Source organism: Periplaneta americana, chromosome 5, assembly GCF_040183065.1.
Source record: "Periplaneta americana isolate PAMFEO1 chromosome 5, P.americana_PAMFEO1_priV1, whole genome shotgun sequence".
Lineage (NCBI taxonomy): Eukaryota > Metazoa > Arthropoda > Insecta > Blattodea > Blattidae > Periplaneta > Periplaneta americana.
This window is the reverse complement of record NC_091121.1, coordinates 65,583,556-65,602,471: the sequence shown is the minus strand read 5'-3', so window position 1 is coordinate 65,602,471 and position 18,916 is coordinate 65,583,556. Positions and strand designations below refer to the sequence as shown.

The 18,916-nt window shown below is 34.9% G+C and overlaps 2 protein-coding genes across 10 annotated transcripts in view; one reads left to right on the top strand and one right to left on the bottom strand.

Moving 5' to 3' along the window:
* fdl (fused lobes) overlaps positions 1-18,916 on the bottom strand; it is a 335,607-nt gene that overhangs the window by 9,438 nt on the left and 307,253 nt on the right. For 8 of the 9 annotated variants that reach the window (XM_069825924.1, XM_069825929.1, XM_069825925.1 and 5 more), the window contains one exon: positions 2,027-2,157. In XM_069825924.1, the coding sequence (XP_069682025.1) occupies positions 2,027-2,157 (131 nt within the window). Of the gene's footprint in view, positions 1-2,026; positions 2,158-13,163; positions 13,589-18,916 lie in introns of those variants that run through there. The other variant, XM_069825928.1, reaches the window with a different exon arrangement.
* The window catches only part of s-cup (stanley-cup), a 340,619-nt gene that overhangs the window by 113,033 nt on the left and 208,670 nt on the right, over positions 1-18,916 (top strand). The gene's annotated exons all lie outside the window — the stretch shown is intronic.

The following is an 18,916-nucleotide window of genomic DNA, read 5'->3' as shown; positions in this document are numbered from 1 at the left end:
TTTATAAAAGCAAAATATTTTTGCAATCATTGATATGTGAATTATAACATGATAATATTTTTTAATGTATTTTTTTTTAATAAAACGTTCAAAGACGAACATATTTTGGAAAGTAATTTTCATAAAAGCAAAATATTTTTTCAATCATTGTTATGCGAATTATAACATGACTGATTATATTTTTAAATGTATATCCATTGAATAGCTCACTCTTTGAATTGAATTTGGCGTTTCCCTGACGTTACAGAGGTTAAGAATAAGGCAATTGACAATTTAGTTTTCTTGTTTTTGTGAGGCGATCATGTACACTGGGCTGCGAAAGAAATGCCGATACGAAATTATCGAACTTTAGTAAACATGATGAGGTTGAAAGCTATTTTCCTGAGATTATATTTTTAAAAACATGCAAATACAGCTTTTATAACATGTTCATGTTATTATTTAATATGCAATGATTTTAAATTATTCATATACTTTTATCTTACAACATTAAAAAGAGTAGGCCTACTACACGAAAATAGTGAAACTGCAGTTTATATGGTATTCCACAGCCTTTCTTATTATCCATGGATGCTATCATTGTTACAATCGATATATACCGCCGTAAAGTTTCATGTTGTATTAACAAAAAATGTATTAATTTTATTATAAATACAGGCACACAACTGAACATTCAATCTACAGTAATTGAAACATTTAGTTACACATTTCTCCTTTGTTTGGAATAAAAACTCTTTAGGAAATTCATGCCAGTTCAGATGCGTTTGTATAATTATTTCATACATACAGCGAAGTCCTCGTAACACGATAATATTTCAAATCGATAGCGACTGCGACTCAGCATTTCTTTTGCAGCCCAGTGTACCAAAATATAATTTATTGTCGTGGGATTGATGCAACCTCATATCGTAAGTAAATATTATCTTACATCTTGCGATTATAAAAAACTGACAAAAGTTCTCCTGATTTCAATTTTAATGTATGGTTTTAAATTATTGTTCAAGAAACTAAGCTATTAAGATAAATATTGTGATATATGAACTGTTGCGAAACGAATAAAATACGTCCTATGACCTATCATGTGAAGACATATTATTTCCATTAAGAGCGGAGGTACACTTTCCAATTGCATTAATTAAGTTTATTTAAAACATTCATATAAGTTTATAGTATTTTTCAGTCTTGGTAACATGAGATTTCGCAATCTTGCAATACATTCACTCTGCTTTCTACATTTTATGATATTTTCAAGAACTGTTTTAATGAAATTGTACAGTAGTTATGCATTTCCTTTGTATTTTATTCAAATATATGAATTTTTAAGCGATACTTAATTTAAAATGTTTGTAATGATTGCATGAACAATAAACTGAAATATTTTACTTATCTCTTGGAATATATATATATATATATATATATATATATAGAGGCTATATATATATATTTATAGAATGCATTATTATTTGAACATTTTCATAACCGATATTATTTGAAGCAATATAAGTCATTGTTAAGGAGTGAAAAACACAGAAACATGAAAATTTCCATTAAAATCTGCCGCTGCTGCTGCCGCTGCCCCTGCCACTACCACTACCACTACTACTACTACAGATTGCTAAGAAATTCGTTCACCATAAGAAACGCCGAGGGAATTTTCTCTCTTAATCGCATAAATGTATTTATGTCAATCAAATTAGATAGTCTACGTAATTAAAAATAGAATGTTTTCCGTGTTGTGCCCGAGAAAATTACGAAAATTCAAGAAGTTAAGTCAGAAGAAAGACTTAATGAGCCATTGTTTAGTTTAAACTGATAGTCAGTGTAAAAAAGTTACGTTAACGGGCTGTGATTATCGGAAGCCACGTCAGTGCCATCTTAAACTGCTGATTGCGAAATTTCCGACGTGAATTCAAAGGCAAATTGGATTGTAAATTGACACCTGCGTATAATTTTCTCATCCTACACTTGCTCATTCGTACAAATAAAATTTTACTTTCTTGTCACTATAACTACATGGAATAAATACCTTGGCTTCGTGGATCTGAAGGCTGCCTGTAGATCTTCGAGTTTTCCCCAGTACAGGAGGGCAATCACTCCAACACTGAAGACCATCAGAGTGAACAACCATTTTCGCAGCCTCTCTGATCTCACCGCCATCTGGAACAAGCAATGACCGTGTTCATATCTGCATGCATTTCAGGATCGTAACTTATTTCGCGATGCAGTATATTTTACTTTCTTTTTATAACAAATAGCTGTCGAGGTGTACGCAATGGCTAGAACATCCAGTTTTAATATCACTTGGAAGCTAAAGTCATGTGTTTGAACCGCATTTAGCGAAGGCTCAAAATGGACTCACTGTATACAAGGTGCGATATTTTTTGACTTTAGCACTGTTTAGAATTATACCCATATAAAAACTCAGCGTTTTGGAGCAACGTATCTGCTCCATCATAAGAGAAAGCAAGAAAACGGGATCTTCATCATTTATTGACTTACTCATCTTATTGGCTTACTGATTTCTGGCCAAAGATCTCATTCAGCGTTACCTATGACACAAAAATGAGCCCTCCTGTTTGAACCCATTGCAATCGTTCTACCGAGCAAGTAACCACGATAGTTCCTCGAATTGGCGCTTGTACATACTTGATAATTAGGATTTGACACGTTGAAAGTGTCGATGAAATTGATCGAAATATATATATATATATATATATATATATATATTTATTTATTCATAGCGTTCTGTCCAAGGGTAGGTCTTTCACTGCAAACCCAGCATTCCTCAGTCTTTTTTATTTTCTGTCTTCCTCTTTGTCTCCTCATATGATCCATAGATCTTAATGTCGTCTATCATCTGATTCTTCTTCTGCTCCCAACTCTTCTCCCGTTCCTTCCAGTGCATCCATCAGAAGGCAGTTTCTTCTCAACCAATGACACAGCCAATTCTTTTTCCTTTTTCTGATAACTTTCAGCATCATTCTTTCTTCAACCACTCTTTCCAACACAGCTATGTATTGTCTGTACACTTCAGACGCTCCATCCTTCTACATATCCACATTTTACATGCTTCTATTCGCTTGTTTTCACTTCGTCGTAATGTCCATGATTCTGCCCCATATAATGCTACACTCCACACAAAGCACTTCACTAGTTTCTTCCTTAGTTCTTTCTTCAGAGGTGCGCAGAAGATGCTCCTTTTTCTATTAAAAGCTTCCTTTGCCATTGTTATTCTCCTTTTGACTTCTTGGGAGCAGCTCATGTTACTGCTTATAGTATACCCCAAGATATATATATATATATATATATATATATATATATATATATATATATTATTTTGTTTAGTCAACTGTCCGAAGACAGGTCTGAACCTCACAAATGATACCAAGAAGGCACCACTTATGAGGCAACTAGGCAGGAGATAATGGGATAGGGTGGCCAGTTCCTTTCCCCCTTCATTGCACACATTGCCGATTAGCTACATATTATACTAGTCAGACTTCAGATGCATAGAAACAATTGTTCTTCCTCTTACACACATCGTCAAGTGAGATGTACTGCCTGATAATACATGTACATATCAGCCAGAACCTCAATCAGAGGATTATATATATATATATATATATATATATATATATATGTGTGTGTGTGTGTGTGTGTGTGCAGTCATTTTCTTGAGATTCGCACCAATATAATTACTCCTGTACAGTACACAGGTATTTGCACCATTGTCCTTTGAATAAGGCGGCATTTTGCTCTTCTTTAGTATTTATTTAAGAATACAAAGTAATAAAAATGTATTTGAGTAGGCCTACATTCGTATTATGTGAACATTTTTTCAAAGAAGATTGAGATCTCAAGATAAATATACGATCCTTGAAAATTTAAGAGGCTGCATAATATAGTACTCGTACTAGGTGATTAGATTAATTCCTCATGTTGACCACATAAGCCTGGAGTCCGCTATTTGTGATTGTCTAGTGTCAATTCAAAATTCACACAAAAGTTTGGAGGTAAAGAGTTAACTTGGTCATATATTGATTATATTAAGATGATAATGACTTGTACTGAACTTTCATTGTCTTACTTTACTAGACCGTTCCTTCAATGCTGTTAGCACAGTCATCCTTGCAGGATATTATTGCCCCATGTCTTCCTTCTGGCATGTCGCAAGCACACAAGAAAAAATTACTGGGTCACAACCGTAATGCACTACTAATACGAAGTCGAGCAATACTTCGACTTTGAAGGCTGTCGACAATCAAATTTGCATAATTATCACATCGGAGTTGATTACTCTTCCGAGTTGCTGCTGCTGACGCAACGGAATCGGACAACAATTATGGAAAAACTCGATAAACAACACATGTATGAGTAAGTATTATAGGTAATATTACCACAGCAACGAGAATGTAATGTGGAACTTTTGATTGCCCTCTCGGATTGCACTCGACCATTAGGAATAATTTCATGCACGTCATAATACTAATCATAATACGTCATAATAGTTATTGAGAAACTATGAAGCTTCTACCTGTGATGAGCAGAGACCGGAACTTTGGCAGAATGCCTTTTTAAATGTGTTAAATCTATCTTCATTTTTAAAGTAAATCTGTACGAATTATACCTTTATGATTGATACGTCACAGTTTTATGTTGCCCTTTTCTGCCTTTTTTAATATAAATGCCTAATTTACAAAATAAATGCTTTTTTTTGTCTTTATTTGATATTATTTATTAATTTATTATTAAAAAGTGCCTACAGGTATATTTTAATTTATTTCTATAACCGCTACAATGAAAGTGACTTCACTGAATGTATATTATTGTCTTTCAATCAGTTCATATTTTCTTTGCAACAGTGAGTGCTGCCGTTCAAAAATGTATAGGCCTAACAGTAAGCGTTTTAATTATCGCTTGCGTTTATTTGACAAGGCAACAATGAGTGCGGGTGTAACGTTATTTTTAACGATTATTTTTCTTTCAGTTTTCATTGCGACGTTGTTGTAACTAGCTAAGTATTTCATATCGCAACATATCAGTACAACCAAATACAAAAATGCACTTTCCAGGGCTTCTGGGAAGAAGATTTCTTTGCTTCCAACAGTAATTGCAACATCGAGTCGAAAATCTCAATTTGCTTTGGACTTATGTAAAGCTTTTCTTGCTGCCGAAATTCCTTTGTGGAAAGTGCAAGGTTGTGGGTCTAGTGCAAGGTTTTTGTAATTGCCTTTCATTGCGTATTTTAACTATTTATAATGCCTTTTTGCCTGCCTATTTTAGGCTGGTATTCATAGTCGACACTTTATATCACCACTTTGCAAAGTGACACTTTTGACGAAAGTGGCTCTTTCATATTAGTGGTATTCATAGACGATTGGAGAAGTGCACTTCACAAAGTGTCACTTTACGCCAGCAAAGTGGAGAGTTACAATTTGGTTGGTAACAGAAGTCCCACAATGCCTTTCAAAACAAGTGAACAAACAATAACAAATTAATGACGTATAACCTACAAATTACAATGCTTGTGATTTGAATTGGGAGCCTAATTGTTCGCGAGAAGAAGAAAATATATATTTAAAGTTGTTTTATTTCAGTTTCTAGTTTTTGTTGACGATAGTTTAGATTATTTCAGTCAGTTCAGATATATAACATTTTATTAAATAGTTAGTGATACTGCTGGTGAAATTAGGTTAGATTTTGTACAATACATAACTGATCCATTAATTTATATAGTTAGATTAGGTTCTGTACATATCTTTTTCATTGTAGATTGGTAAGTTAGATTTTGTATGTATCCGTTCCACTGATTTACATAGTTAGGTTAGATTCTGTACATATCTTCTATTAGTTTATATAGTTAGGTTAAGTTGGACTGAGTAGGTTAAGTTTCGTGTATGTTTATATATATATATGTATATATATAATCATTAAATTTATATCGTTAGGTTAGGTTTTATACGTATCTGCTTCATTGATATATCGTGTTATTTCCGTTATTTTCATTTTTGTATTTTTCGTGAATAGTGAATAGAAGTAAAAAAAGAATGAGATAAACACATTACTACTACTACTACTACTACTACTATTATTATTATTATTATTATTATTATTACTACTACTACTATTTTATCTCTCTCGTTTCCGTTATTGCCTGCTCTTCAGGAATATTTTGACTGCCAAATGTTTCTACAATGCAAAACAAAATAGGCCTAATAGTATGAGATCTCTTTTCTTAGTGACTGCATATGAACTAGAGACAGTAGATGTATTGCTTACCCAAGGCTTGTTGCTTACCGGCGTGAAAATATATATTACCGGTATCAAAACAGTAATGATTATATCAACATCAAGATAAATCTTATCTCAAAATACAGGTAGTCAACAAAAATCAAAATCATTTTAAACCCAATATAATTATGGAATCTGCTTAGAAGGCAGGCACGTGAGGTCTCTCAATGCTAATTTAAGATAATTATGCCTACATTAGATTAAAGTTAGTTTAATATTATTTGAGTTAAAAAATTCATTTCAGTAATAAAAAAATAGGTTATATAGGCATATCTACCTACATATCACTTAATCGAATTGAGGTTATAAATATACGAATGTTACTACAGAAATACCTGAACTATAATATTATATATATTAATGTATGGTACATATCTGTAGCATAGAATTTTAATGCAGTCAATAACTGTATTATTGGAGGCACTGGCAAACGTCTATTATTCGTTTTTGTCAACTAGTCATCGAAAATATAAGCAATCTCAATAAGTTTCTTTATCAAATCGGAACCGTTTTTTTTAATTCTATATCATTATAAAATTCCACGGGATTGTCTTTAGGCCTATCTCTTATTTGTACATTGTCCACTAATTGTGCCATCTCTTCCGCACGTTCTAATAATTCGACAACTTCCAAGACGTCCGCCATTTTTCTACAAAGTGTCACTTTCGGCTCAAAGTGTGGTCGGAACTACATTTTCATCCAAAGTGTTCCTTTGCACCAAAGTGTCGACTGTGTAACGGAAAAGTGATACTTTGCGTCTTCCAAAGGACACTTTAACCGAAAGTGTCGACTATGAATACCAGCCTTAATGATTCATAATGCCTAAACTTCCGGTCTCTGGTGATGAGTCAGTATTAGGTAACACTTCCTAACGAAGTTAAGTACTTTCTATTTTCGTGCTTTGTTGCTTCTAGAATTGATTATTTTTATCCCAAATATTTTAACAAAGCTCGCACGATTTTTAAAAGAATCGTGATTTAGAATACGCACATTTCATAATATTCATTCTTTGTTGATAAAGTAAACAAGAAAAAAACCACACTATGATTTAGGAGAACAATCTATACGTACTGTAGATAAAGATTTAATGTTAAAACTCATTTTATCGGTATTAATAGATGCTATAAACATGTATTTAGGCGAATAGATTTTTTTAGGGATCAAAATGCAGCGCATATCTTCTGGTCTGGATCGAGATTCGCAGTCGGCTTTTTAAGATCAAGACTTGTGTGAAGTGTGCAGTGTGATAATTACCTTATTTTTTTACTTGGTTATTTAACGACGCTGTATCAACTACCAGGTTATTTAGCGTCGATGGGATTGGTGATAGCCAGTTGGTATTTGGCGAGATGAGGCCGAGGATTCGCCATAGATTACCTGACATTCGCCTTACGGTTGGGGAAAACCTCGGAAAAATTCAACCAGGTAATCTGCCCAAGCGGAAATCGAACCCACGCCCGACTGAAACTTCGGATCGGCAGGCAAGCGCCTTAGCCGATTGAACTGCGCCGGTGGCTTAATTACCTTATTGTACAGTGGGTAGTGTCATAAATGTTCTAAAGATCAAGAGGGGTATCGCCCTGGGTGGCAGAGGCGGTATAGCACTGGCCTTCTGTGCCCGAGGTTGCGAGTTCGATCCCGGTCCAGGTCGATGGCATATAAGTGTGCTTAATTGCGACAGGCTCATGTCAGTAGATTTAGTGGCATGTAAAAGAACTCCTGCGGGGCAAAATTCCGGCACACCGGCGACGCTGATATAACCTCGGCAGTTGCGAGCGTCGTTAAATAAAACATAATTTAAAAAATCAAGACGGGTTGTACAGTGTAATAAGTCTCTTCAAGATTAAAACGTGTTGTACAATGTGCAATATGGTAAGTGTCTTAAAGATCAAGACACGGTGTGCAATGTGATAAGGTCCTAAAGATCAAGACGTGTTGTGCAGTGTGAAGTGTGATAAATGCAGTGTGCAGAGTGTTACGTGTCTTAAAAGATCAAGATACGTTGTGCAGTGTGATAAGTGCCTTAAAGATTAAGATATATGTAGTGCAGTGTGCAGTGTAATAACTAGGGCCAGGAAGTTCATGCATTTGCATACATTTTTCCATTTCGTTGTAATTAATTGCTGGCTAATTATCTTCACGAATAATCAGAATTTAAATTTATCAAACCAAATTTTATTTTGCATATACAGAATGATTTAGGACCTCTGCAACAAACTCTGCAGATCGATAGATCTCGCAATGAGGATCATTTTTCGTAAAACAACCATGTTCTCCGATGCTTCGTTTAGAAGCTAAGCGACAATAGTTCATTCTCTATTTTTAATATTTTTTTTTTTTACTCTTAAAACTAAAGAAAAAATATATTTTACTAACAACTTGAAATTAATGTAACTCTGAAAATATTGAGATTACGACACACGTTTATATGACATTTCTTGCTCAGTATATATTCGGAAATAAGCTACGTAAGGGATGGTAAATCCTTGTGAATCACCCTGTATAGTTATTTAAATCTTAAGCTGTTTTGACAAGTTGACAGCTATAGTATAAGCTGAAAGATCGGTACTCTTCCCATATAGGAAAAGGGTAGAGGCGACATATGCATTGTATTGGACAGAGAACAGGTATATTTATGTTTTCTAGTCACTTTGCGTGCCAGGTACAATGATTTTCGCCTTTTGGAGAGAGGATCGCTACGTGCTGAAATCTTGGATTTAGGATTGAATATTATTTGAAATGCAGAAATTGAAAATATCGAAGAGGTAGCGAGGATTTAACCCGATGTATTAGACATGCTTCGATACTACTGAGTGTCGTAGGTATCAAGGTATCGCGAGTATCGAGGTCCCATCCCTATTGACAAGTTATTTTGAGTCCATGACATATATTTCAAGCTGTAAGCTATCTTGGTTTATCTCGGGAAATAATACATTGTTTTCACTTCTTCAGAAGTATTATTTATCTGTGAGGGTGTAAAAATATCTCACAAGTTACTTGTACCAGTAAAATATATTTTAGGAAAATGTCTTAGGATTTCTACTTAATTTCGTATTTCGTCTTTCGCATAACTACATCATCATGATTGAGCTTCTTTTTTTCTTTTATTCACTATGCTTTGCGGGCCAGAACTAAATAAACTTTTGGCGAATCTTACATGTTTTGTGGCCCCCTATTGGAAACCGCTGATATACTGTACGTGGAAGGATGATAAAAATATTTACTGTGCAGTAAAATGACACAATACGAGTTATTTAATATCCTGTATCTGAACCGCTTTCGTGTCTGAATAATTTATTGTAAAATATGGCCTTCGATGATACTGCAAATAGCCTAATATTTATTCTGCTACTGTTGCTTGCATTACACAAAACACACACACATCACATAGAACGGAAGGCATAACGATATTTTCAAATGTGTAGTACTGAATTACAGAACAATATATATAAAGTATTACTTTCGGTACCGAATTTATCTTTCACTGTGGCATAATGGCAGTGGATATGTCCATAAAATCATCTGTCCTCGGTTCGATTTCCAGCGAACAATTTTTCAAATTTGTGTGCCCTAGTTGTCATCCACCGTTCTTAATTGTTTCAATGTATCATGCTCACTACGTAATCAATGTCACACAATTTATATACCGGTATAGCGTTTGTTTACAATTTCTATCGAACTGTTTCGAAATGGACTAATTTTTCTCTATGTATAATGGTTTGGTCCTTAACTTGTCTATTCGCCCCGACTCTACGAGCGTGGTTCATAGATGTCGCTAGTACTGAGAAGCATAGACCACTTAGTTCATCAGAAATTACCAGCATAAGCGGTTGGTCTCAGTATACCCATAATATAGGCCTGTAATAATTATGACGAAATGTTGTGATGTCACAGGGAACCGGAATATTCGGATAAAACTCCTGAGTTGCCTGGACCACGAGCTTGGCCGACACAAGTTATAAATTGAAGATGGATCAACCGTGACTTGAACCCGGACCCATAGGCACGAATTAAAGAGTAGATCATGTCATTTAATGATGTACTCGCTGCACAAAACCAGGGTTAAATTTCTGTAAAGTAGTGTAAAATTTGTGATGAATAAAAGGACTGTAAACGAGTTTTCTACGAGTACTTCAGTTTTCTTTGCCCCCATCTTCATGAGCGCACCACCGATAGCAAAGACGCCATGTAACGGTACATAGCCTACAAGCTTTGCTCACCCTATACAGTCGCTTTGATATAAAAAAAACCTAGCTCAGGCGGTACGCGAGTCTGTTTCTGATCCAGACCTACTACGATCGGGCGCGAATTCGATTCCCGCTTGGGTTGTCAGTTATTTTAAGAATACATTGCTAATTATCACTTCATTGCTGTATTTCATTTCCTTCTAGATCATTTTATGATCCATGTTCCTCTTACTCATACAAACACGCTTGCATTAAAATTGTAATATTTTTTACCCTTAAAACTGAAGAAAAAGGGTATTTTACTAAGAACTTCAAATAGGTATATTGGTATAACTTGTACTTAACTTTTATTTATAACTTGAGTAGTACATTAAGTACACTATATATATATATATATATATATATATATATCGTCGTCGTTCCTGCAACAACTCCTATGTGCAAAATATAAATTTTTTCAGTAGGAAAAAAAAAACACATTTATTCATCCTATGGCAGCCGTACATAAGAGACTGTGAATTCTTACATTTTCGAAACAAAGAAATATAATTACATATAGGAGATTTTATTATTTGCTCTATCACTATTTAAGTTATTTAATAAGCAAAAATCTGAAAATCGAGAAATATGTCACATAGGAGTTATTGCAGAAACAACGACGATATATATAGGGTGTGGAAATGAAATAATCCTACAAATTAAAATGGACAATAGGATACCTACACTGAGAAAACTATATCACGTTTTGTGATTAAAGGCACGATTAATTAGAAAATTAAGTTGGAAGTTTGAGCATTCTGGCAACATCGTCGCTAACACACTACTCTTTCTCCTCGTAATACAGATGTAAAAGGCCAACGAACAAAAGTCTGTCTCCCTAGGTGAACTAGGTACCCACCTATCTCTCTGACTACAAATGTTGCAATCTGTTGGCATCGTCCAGTGGCTTGAAATTAGTGGTTTTTAAACCAAATTTACAACGAAAACTCTATTGAAATACGCCAGAGATGAATTATTCTTTATTAGATTTTCTATCGATGTGGACAAAAATCATGATCCTACTCGCAATAGTTACCCAATAAGACGGTGTTAAACATTTGGGGGGAGGGAGAAACACTTTTTTTTTTCTGAGAAAACTATAAACTTTCCACCGATAGGGTATTACACTTTTTTGTTACATACAATATGAGCTATTCACTCTGAAAATCAGGAGTGTTATTTCACTTCCACCCTATATATGAATTTGGGAATACAGTAGGACTCCAATTTAAGGGAGGGCGGCATTCACCTTGCAAGCAGGGTTGGTTCAGTTCATGCGACACTGCTGTCGTGTACACAACGAGTACTCGATACATGATAAAGAACAAGATTTAGCCAAGAAAAAAAATTGCAGGTTATTGCTGCAATAGAAAATGGTGAACAAATAAGCAAAATTGCTAAGCGATGTAATCTAAGCTTATCTGTTGTTAACAGGATAAACAGTGACATGAGAAGATAAAAGCTTTTGCAGAAGAACTGAAAAACAAAGAGGGTAATGTAAAGAAAAGAAAATCTATGAAACTTCCTGATAACAAGCAATTAGAGAATGAAATTTTTGAATGGTTTAAGCTAAACAGAAGTGAGGGAATTCCTGTGTCAGGTGAAATAGTACGTATGAAAGCCTGTGGGATTAACAACAAGCTTGGTGGTGATACAACATTTAAAGCTAGCAATGGGTGGTTAAGAAATTTTAAAGCACGTCATGGCATTCGCCAGATCTCAATACAAGGCGAACAACGAAGTGCTGATACATCACTTGTTTCTTAATTTGTGAAGCGTCATTATCGAAAACTATTTATTCAGTGAATGATAAGAGAAGATTCAAATAGAAATGTCTGTGGGTTCTCAAAGAAATACTCTAAAAAATGTGCAATTGATAATATTGCAAATGCTTGGAATGATGTATCTAGGGAAACTATAAGGAGAAGCTGAAATAAATTAACACCCAGTAGTTAAGTTGACTGTAAGGTATCTGATTAATGTTGAGAGATTATTATGTAATTAATGTTATAATTATTATGTCACGAAATAAGTGAATTCATGGAAATATATTTGTCGTTTATTCAATTTTTTGTTGAAATTATGAAAATATATTTATGTTTTATTCTGTTTAAAGAGATGTATATTTTATTTATAGAAGGAATTTAATTTTTCTTATGACACTTTAAAATGAACAGACTACTTTGGTATTTTATATTTAACTACATAATAATAATAATAATAATAATAATAATAATAATAATAATAATAATAATAATAATAAAACAGGTTCATATTAATAAGGAACAGGTTCGTTTTAATAGTTTTTCTATGTCTCTTACTGTAGCTACAATAACATGTGAACGAGAGCAGTGGTCTTGCTGCGTCGAGTGCATCGTCCCGGGCGAACTTAGTGTTTGCAAGGTATTCCTCTAAATTGGAGTTTTACTGTAGTCCAAAAAAAGCTATACAACATTTTTGACACATATCAGCCCTAACATCAGATTTTTTGACCAAAAATGCACTCCTTTTATGACATACAAAAGTCTATTTTGTATTCGATTTCAGTCTACCTTCTCTGTAACATCATCGGAGTGGACACCAAAAACGGGCAAAATGTCTTAAAGGTGCCGCATTTAAGTCGCGTAAATACTGTTCTTCACTTACCCCCTTTAAAGTAAATCCAATGTCGTATCAGAAGAAAGAAGAGACCAATCAATTGGTCCATCTCGTACAGACAGTCAGGAAGTTCAGGTTTGTGTCTGTGCAGTTATATATCAGCACATGACCACGAGTTCTAGCTTCAATGTTTACTTCTTGAAATCACGGTAACATCAGGTCACTTCATTGAGTCACGCTACAGATCATAGTGTATACAGCTCAGAGATCGACAATTACTCGTGCAGTTTCACTTGCATCAAGGTTCGAACGATTCTGGAGTCGACCAACCCACACAAACCTAAGCGACGCAACGTACGAATGTTTTCCACGAGAAACAGCGAGAACTAATAAGGCGAACACGTGTGGCACATCCTGCTTCCGTTGAGAAGTCAGACCTGCACCGTACTTACCAGAGCATTCACCGCGCACAAATAATAGCAAGGCTTTGAACAATGTGTTGCGACACAGCACTTACGTGTAAACAAACGAGCGGAGCGGACCGATACAGCTGGCAAGGAACAGCTATAAAAAAAACGACGCTGTGAAAGCAAGCTCATGCGAACGAATTCCACCTATACAACCCATAGCGTACACATTCGACCGCTGTCATTCTTTTTGTTGTCCCTATTCAATTTCAAATTAGACGGAGCATTAACGTGTGCACAAATTATCGTATCGAAATACCTTTAAAAAGGCTGAGAGTGAACTCTGAAGTGCTAGTAGTAACCTGTACACACTAACACATTAAGGGCCAGTTTCATAAAACCTTGATAAAATAACGTTAACAGCATGTTAACATGTTAAAAATTAAATATCTGTTAGTGTAATTAGGGTGACCACAATTAAAGGGTTCAGAGCCATAGCGAGCCAAGCGGCATTTATTAAAAACGGAGAAAGCAAGGGTTAAAATAAAGTAAATACCATAATTTAATGAAGATTGACAAATCATTTAATTTTAACGTGCATACTTTATCTTACTTGCTATGTTTCGTTAAATTATGGTAATCACTTAATTTTAACTCTTGTTTTCTCCGTTTTTAATAAATGGCGCTTGGCCCACTATGGCTTTGAACCCTTCAATTCCTTTAAGTGAAAGTGGGACTTCAATTGCTTTCTTCAGGGAAAAATAGGGACACCATGTTTTCTAAAATCCAGTATTTATTTAAATTAAATCATAAGACGGATACAAATACCAAATTGAAACGTAAATAACACTAAAAGAAGGGACATACGTTAATAATTTGAAATTATACTGCTGAAAATAGTACTACAGCAATAAGAAGAAATGCAATAAATTTTGAAGTTTATTAATATTTAGCTCAAGTCAGAAATTAGGCTCCTAAAGGGGTTTACTTACTGTCTTCACTCCAATCATACTCAGCAGAAGTTTCCATTGCATTCACCGATTCAGGTTTCGCAAGCAAATATGAATAAAAGTAATCGCAGTTTTACTGTACAGTATTTTATTTTTTATTATTTTACTAGGTTATTTTACGACGCTTTATCAACATCTTAGGTTATTTAGCGTCCGAATGAGATGAAGGTGATAATGCCGGTGAAATGAGTCCGGGGTCCAGCACCTAAAGTTACCCAGCATTTGCTCATAACTGTACAGTATTCAGCTGAATAGTTATTTGCCGTATATCTAAAACAAGGAAATTTCTTTTCAAGCTCTTCTGTAAATTTACATTGCCTCTTTGACATTGTTGTTACTCGACCGAGGCCAGTGGAGTCCTGCAGTCCGGAGCCGTGGCGCTAGTGCTCCTGCGTTCGTAATACCGCATCGCGATAGTTCACATTACGTCCGCGGCTCCACTCGCCTCGGTCGAGTAATATCACAGTCTAATATATACAGTCACGAAGCTCTATACGTAGTAAATATGCATCCATAGATAGTTGCTAACCATTAGGATCACTAATATCGTCTCATTATAGACAATGCGAAATAGTACCGGCACAGTCTATTGTTCCTAGCACCCTCACAACTCAAACTTCGTGACTGTATATACTAGACTGTGGTAATATGTATAAGGAATGAAACACAGTTCTAATGTTTACTACAAACACGCATTAAATTGATTAAAATCCTAGCAGAACTTGGTAAATGAACAAAAGACACTTCTACCTGCTAAAAAGGCTACCGTGTCCTAATTCAGTATTTAAAAAGACCCTGGTTAATAACGTAGTACTCGATAACAATGAAAGTATTTTTATGTAATTAAAACTTCATAAAACTTATTGCAAATCTAATAAAGTGAAAAATTCTAATGTAGTATTGTTTAAATCTAATGTAATAATGTTCAACATCCGCACTTCACCGAAACAAATGCCAATCTGTGTTCTTGACTTTGTATGTAAATCTCTACTGTAAAATTCAGTTTGAAATAGCTAAGGAATGAAAATACGAACCAAACGTACAGTCTTGAAATAATTGGCGCACAGAAATTTTTAGTCCCAGAAAGAGGGCACTGCGCATGATCAGAAGACGAGCGATCAGGACTATTTGAGGTAATAACATTCGTTCTGTTTCATTGCATGTCGTCCCTACGTAGCTAGAACAAGTGCCACGGAAAAGAATTTAACGTAAATAAGTAGTGCGATAAAAACTCTTTCACCACCCAGAATCGCCCCATCAATTGTTTCTAAGACTGTACATAGCAGCCGTATTCATGATTGCACGAATTCTATAACAAAAGCACTAATATCAAAGAACAGTACGAAAGTAATTTTATGATCCAATAAAGTATCATATCGCAACTAGTAATAATTTATGGCTATACTTCAAATATAGCCAATAAAACCATTCTAAATACCCAACTACATGGCAATAACAATAACTGTTGTAGATACAGTATTCACGGTGTGGTAAAGGATAGGAACATTACTTTCAATTAGCATCTGAAGCTTTACAAACACTAATTAATAAAATATATTAAAAACAAATTTTGCCTACTTTATATTTGTCGTATTTCGCATAACAATTATTACCAACACGCTGTATTCTCTATTTTAAATTGACATTTCTGTAAGCTTTGTCGTTTTGGCAGCCTTGTAATCAAGAAAGCAGTTCAAATAAAATAACTTTAAACTCAGTTCTGGGATGTGTATTGCTATTATTCTCCTTAAGATTTGAGATAAAATACTCTTTCTTAACTGCTACTGTTTCGTAAGCAGCTTTAGTGCCTGGTTGTAACAGGAATAAAAGGAATCGTACTGAAGCAAGGCAACAGTGTTAAATTTAAATTAAACTATGCTTTATTTAACGACGCTCGCAACTGCCGAGGTTATATCAGCGTCACCTGTGTGTCGGAATTTTGTCCCGCAGCAGTTCTTTTACATACAAGTAAATCTACTGACATGAGCCTGTGGCATTTAAGCACACTTAAATACCATAGACCTGGGCCGGGATCGAACCCGAAACCTCGGGCACAGAAGGCCAGCACTCTACCAACTGCGCCACCAAGGCCGACTACTTACAGTGTTACAGAATCATTATTTTTTATGGGAAGAATTGAACATTTGAACAATGGAAAGTGTAATAGAGAACAGTTTACCTACCAGCAAATTAGATTTCAGAGCAAACATATATGCTAGACAGTTTCCAAAATCGGTTCGAAACCTATTTTGCTTCAGGATCCTCATAAGAATCATAAGTTTTATCCAATACACTCTGTCAAAAGCCTTTTCCAGGTCCATAAATACTACATACACTTTTTTATTCCACGTGTGTATGTCTTCTTTAATTTCTATATATGTCTAAGTAGATTTTAATAAAACCTTGAACAAACTTAATACCACTCAAGGCACGATTTCGACTGAGATCCTCCTCCCCTCAAAAAATGAGTATTCGCAGAAAGTGCTCCTTAGAATTGAAAATTTTTCGAACTTCAGTAAAATAAAACAAACAAAAATACTTGACATTTTGTTACATACTCGTACAATGTTGTTTAATGATTCTGAACAAATATATTTGACATTTAAGATTCAGTAGGCTTGTAATGTTTTAATAGTAATTAATAACAATGACAACAATAATAATAATACCTGTAATAATACCTGTAATAATAATGATACCTGTAATAATAATAATAATAATAATAATAATAATTTTTTTTTAAATTTTCCTAAGAAAATTTAATCATCCGACTATTTTGCGTTAAATAAAAACACAATTCAATATTTGTATACGAAATTTCACATACTATGTTCTAAATTCTATTCTATTCCTTAGACCAGGGGGCCACACTAAAGAAACATGAGGAAAATGTGGGCCTCATCATCCAAGACGTTGAGAAATCCTGTTTTAAACCACACAGCCACCGCAGAGACATTCTCGATGCTTTTCGTAGTTCTTGAAGCCCAGGCATCAGTGAAGAACAATGTGCTGCGTAACGTACTACGGTATATAATAGTCCTACGCATGTGTACTGGGCTCTATGATTCTCAGACAACAGGAAAGCCTCAAGTTGTCTCCCACCTGCGGAAATTTATTTGACTCGCCTGAGACATTCTCTGAATCATCCATATGTTGATTCACAAAGTCTGACTCACACTGAAGCTTATTCTTTACGCAATTAAACAAATTGTGAAATGGATCAGTTTCTGAATAATTATGAAGGGTACAGGTCTTTCACTGCAAACCCAGCATTCTCCAATATTACCTATTTCCTGTCTTCCTCAGTCTCAGCATATGAACCACGTATCTTAATGTTATCTGTGAGAGCTACCTTTTTCCGTGTCGAAGGCTGTACCATAGAAGGCAATGAGCACTCTGCAGTTCAGACGTAAAAATTATTAATATGTTGACTATTCATCTTCTGCGGACCTTTGGAAAAAGAACTAAAGAAGAGACTAGTTAAGTGCTTTGTGTAAAGTGTGGCATTCTATGAGGCAGAAATAGGGACATTACAACGAAGTGAAGAGAAACGACTAGAAGCATCTGAAATGTGGATATGGAGAAGAATGGAGAGTCTGAAATGAACAGACAAAATAAGAAGCGAAGCTGTGCTAGAAAGAGTGGATGAAGAAAGAATACGAGTAATACTGAAACTGATCAGGAAGAGAAAAAGAAACTGGCCAAGAAGAAACTGTCTACTGAAGGATGCACTGGAAGGAATGTGAACGAGAAAAAAGTTCAGAGCAGAAGAAATCAGGTGTTAGACAATATTATTTTATGGATTGTATGCGGAAATTAAAAAGAAGAGAGAAGATAGAGAATGCTGGCATTGCAGTGAAGGATTGTCCCTGTACAGAAAATTATGAATGAAATGAATGTTACGTTATCGTAAATTTAAAGGAAGTGGACTTGTCAACATGTCACATCCTGGTATTCGTGTGTTCTCGGAACTGAATCTATTGTTAGCGTTGCTAACGCTATGACAACGACTCCTAAGAAACGTCTTAGACGACTGTCCGCAAAGTTGGCTATGCCATATACAACTTATCAATGTTATGTACAACGTTTCTCTTATCGCATGGAACGTGTTTAGACATTACGTGTTGTGAATTTACAGAAAAGGATCACATTTAGGCTACTTGTCATATCATAGCTGCAGTTACATGGCCTCCACATTCTCCAGACCTGACACCACCCGATTTCTTTGTTAGAGATTTTGTAAAGAAAGATGTCTATGCAAAACATCCCGGAAATATTAATGATTTCAAAGCAAAGATTCTCTCAGTTTCCAAAATTTTACCCTGAAATATTAGATCACACATGAAAGGTATTATCCTCAACGGGTGAATTGTGAATGATAGGA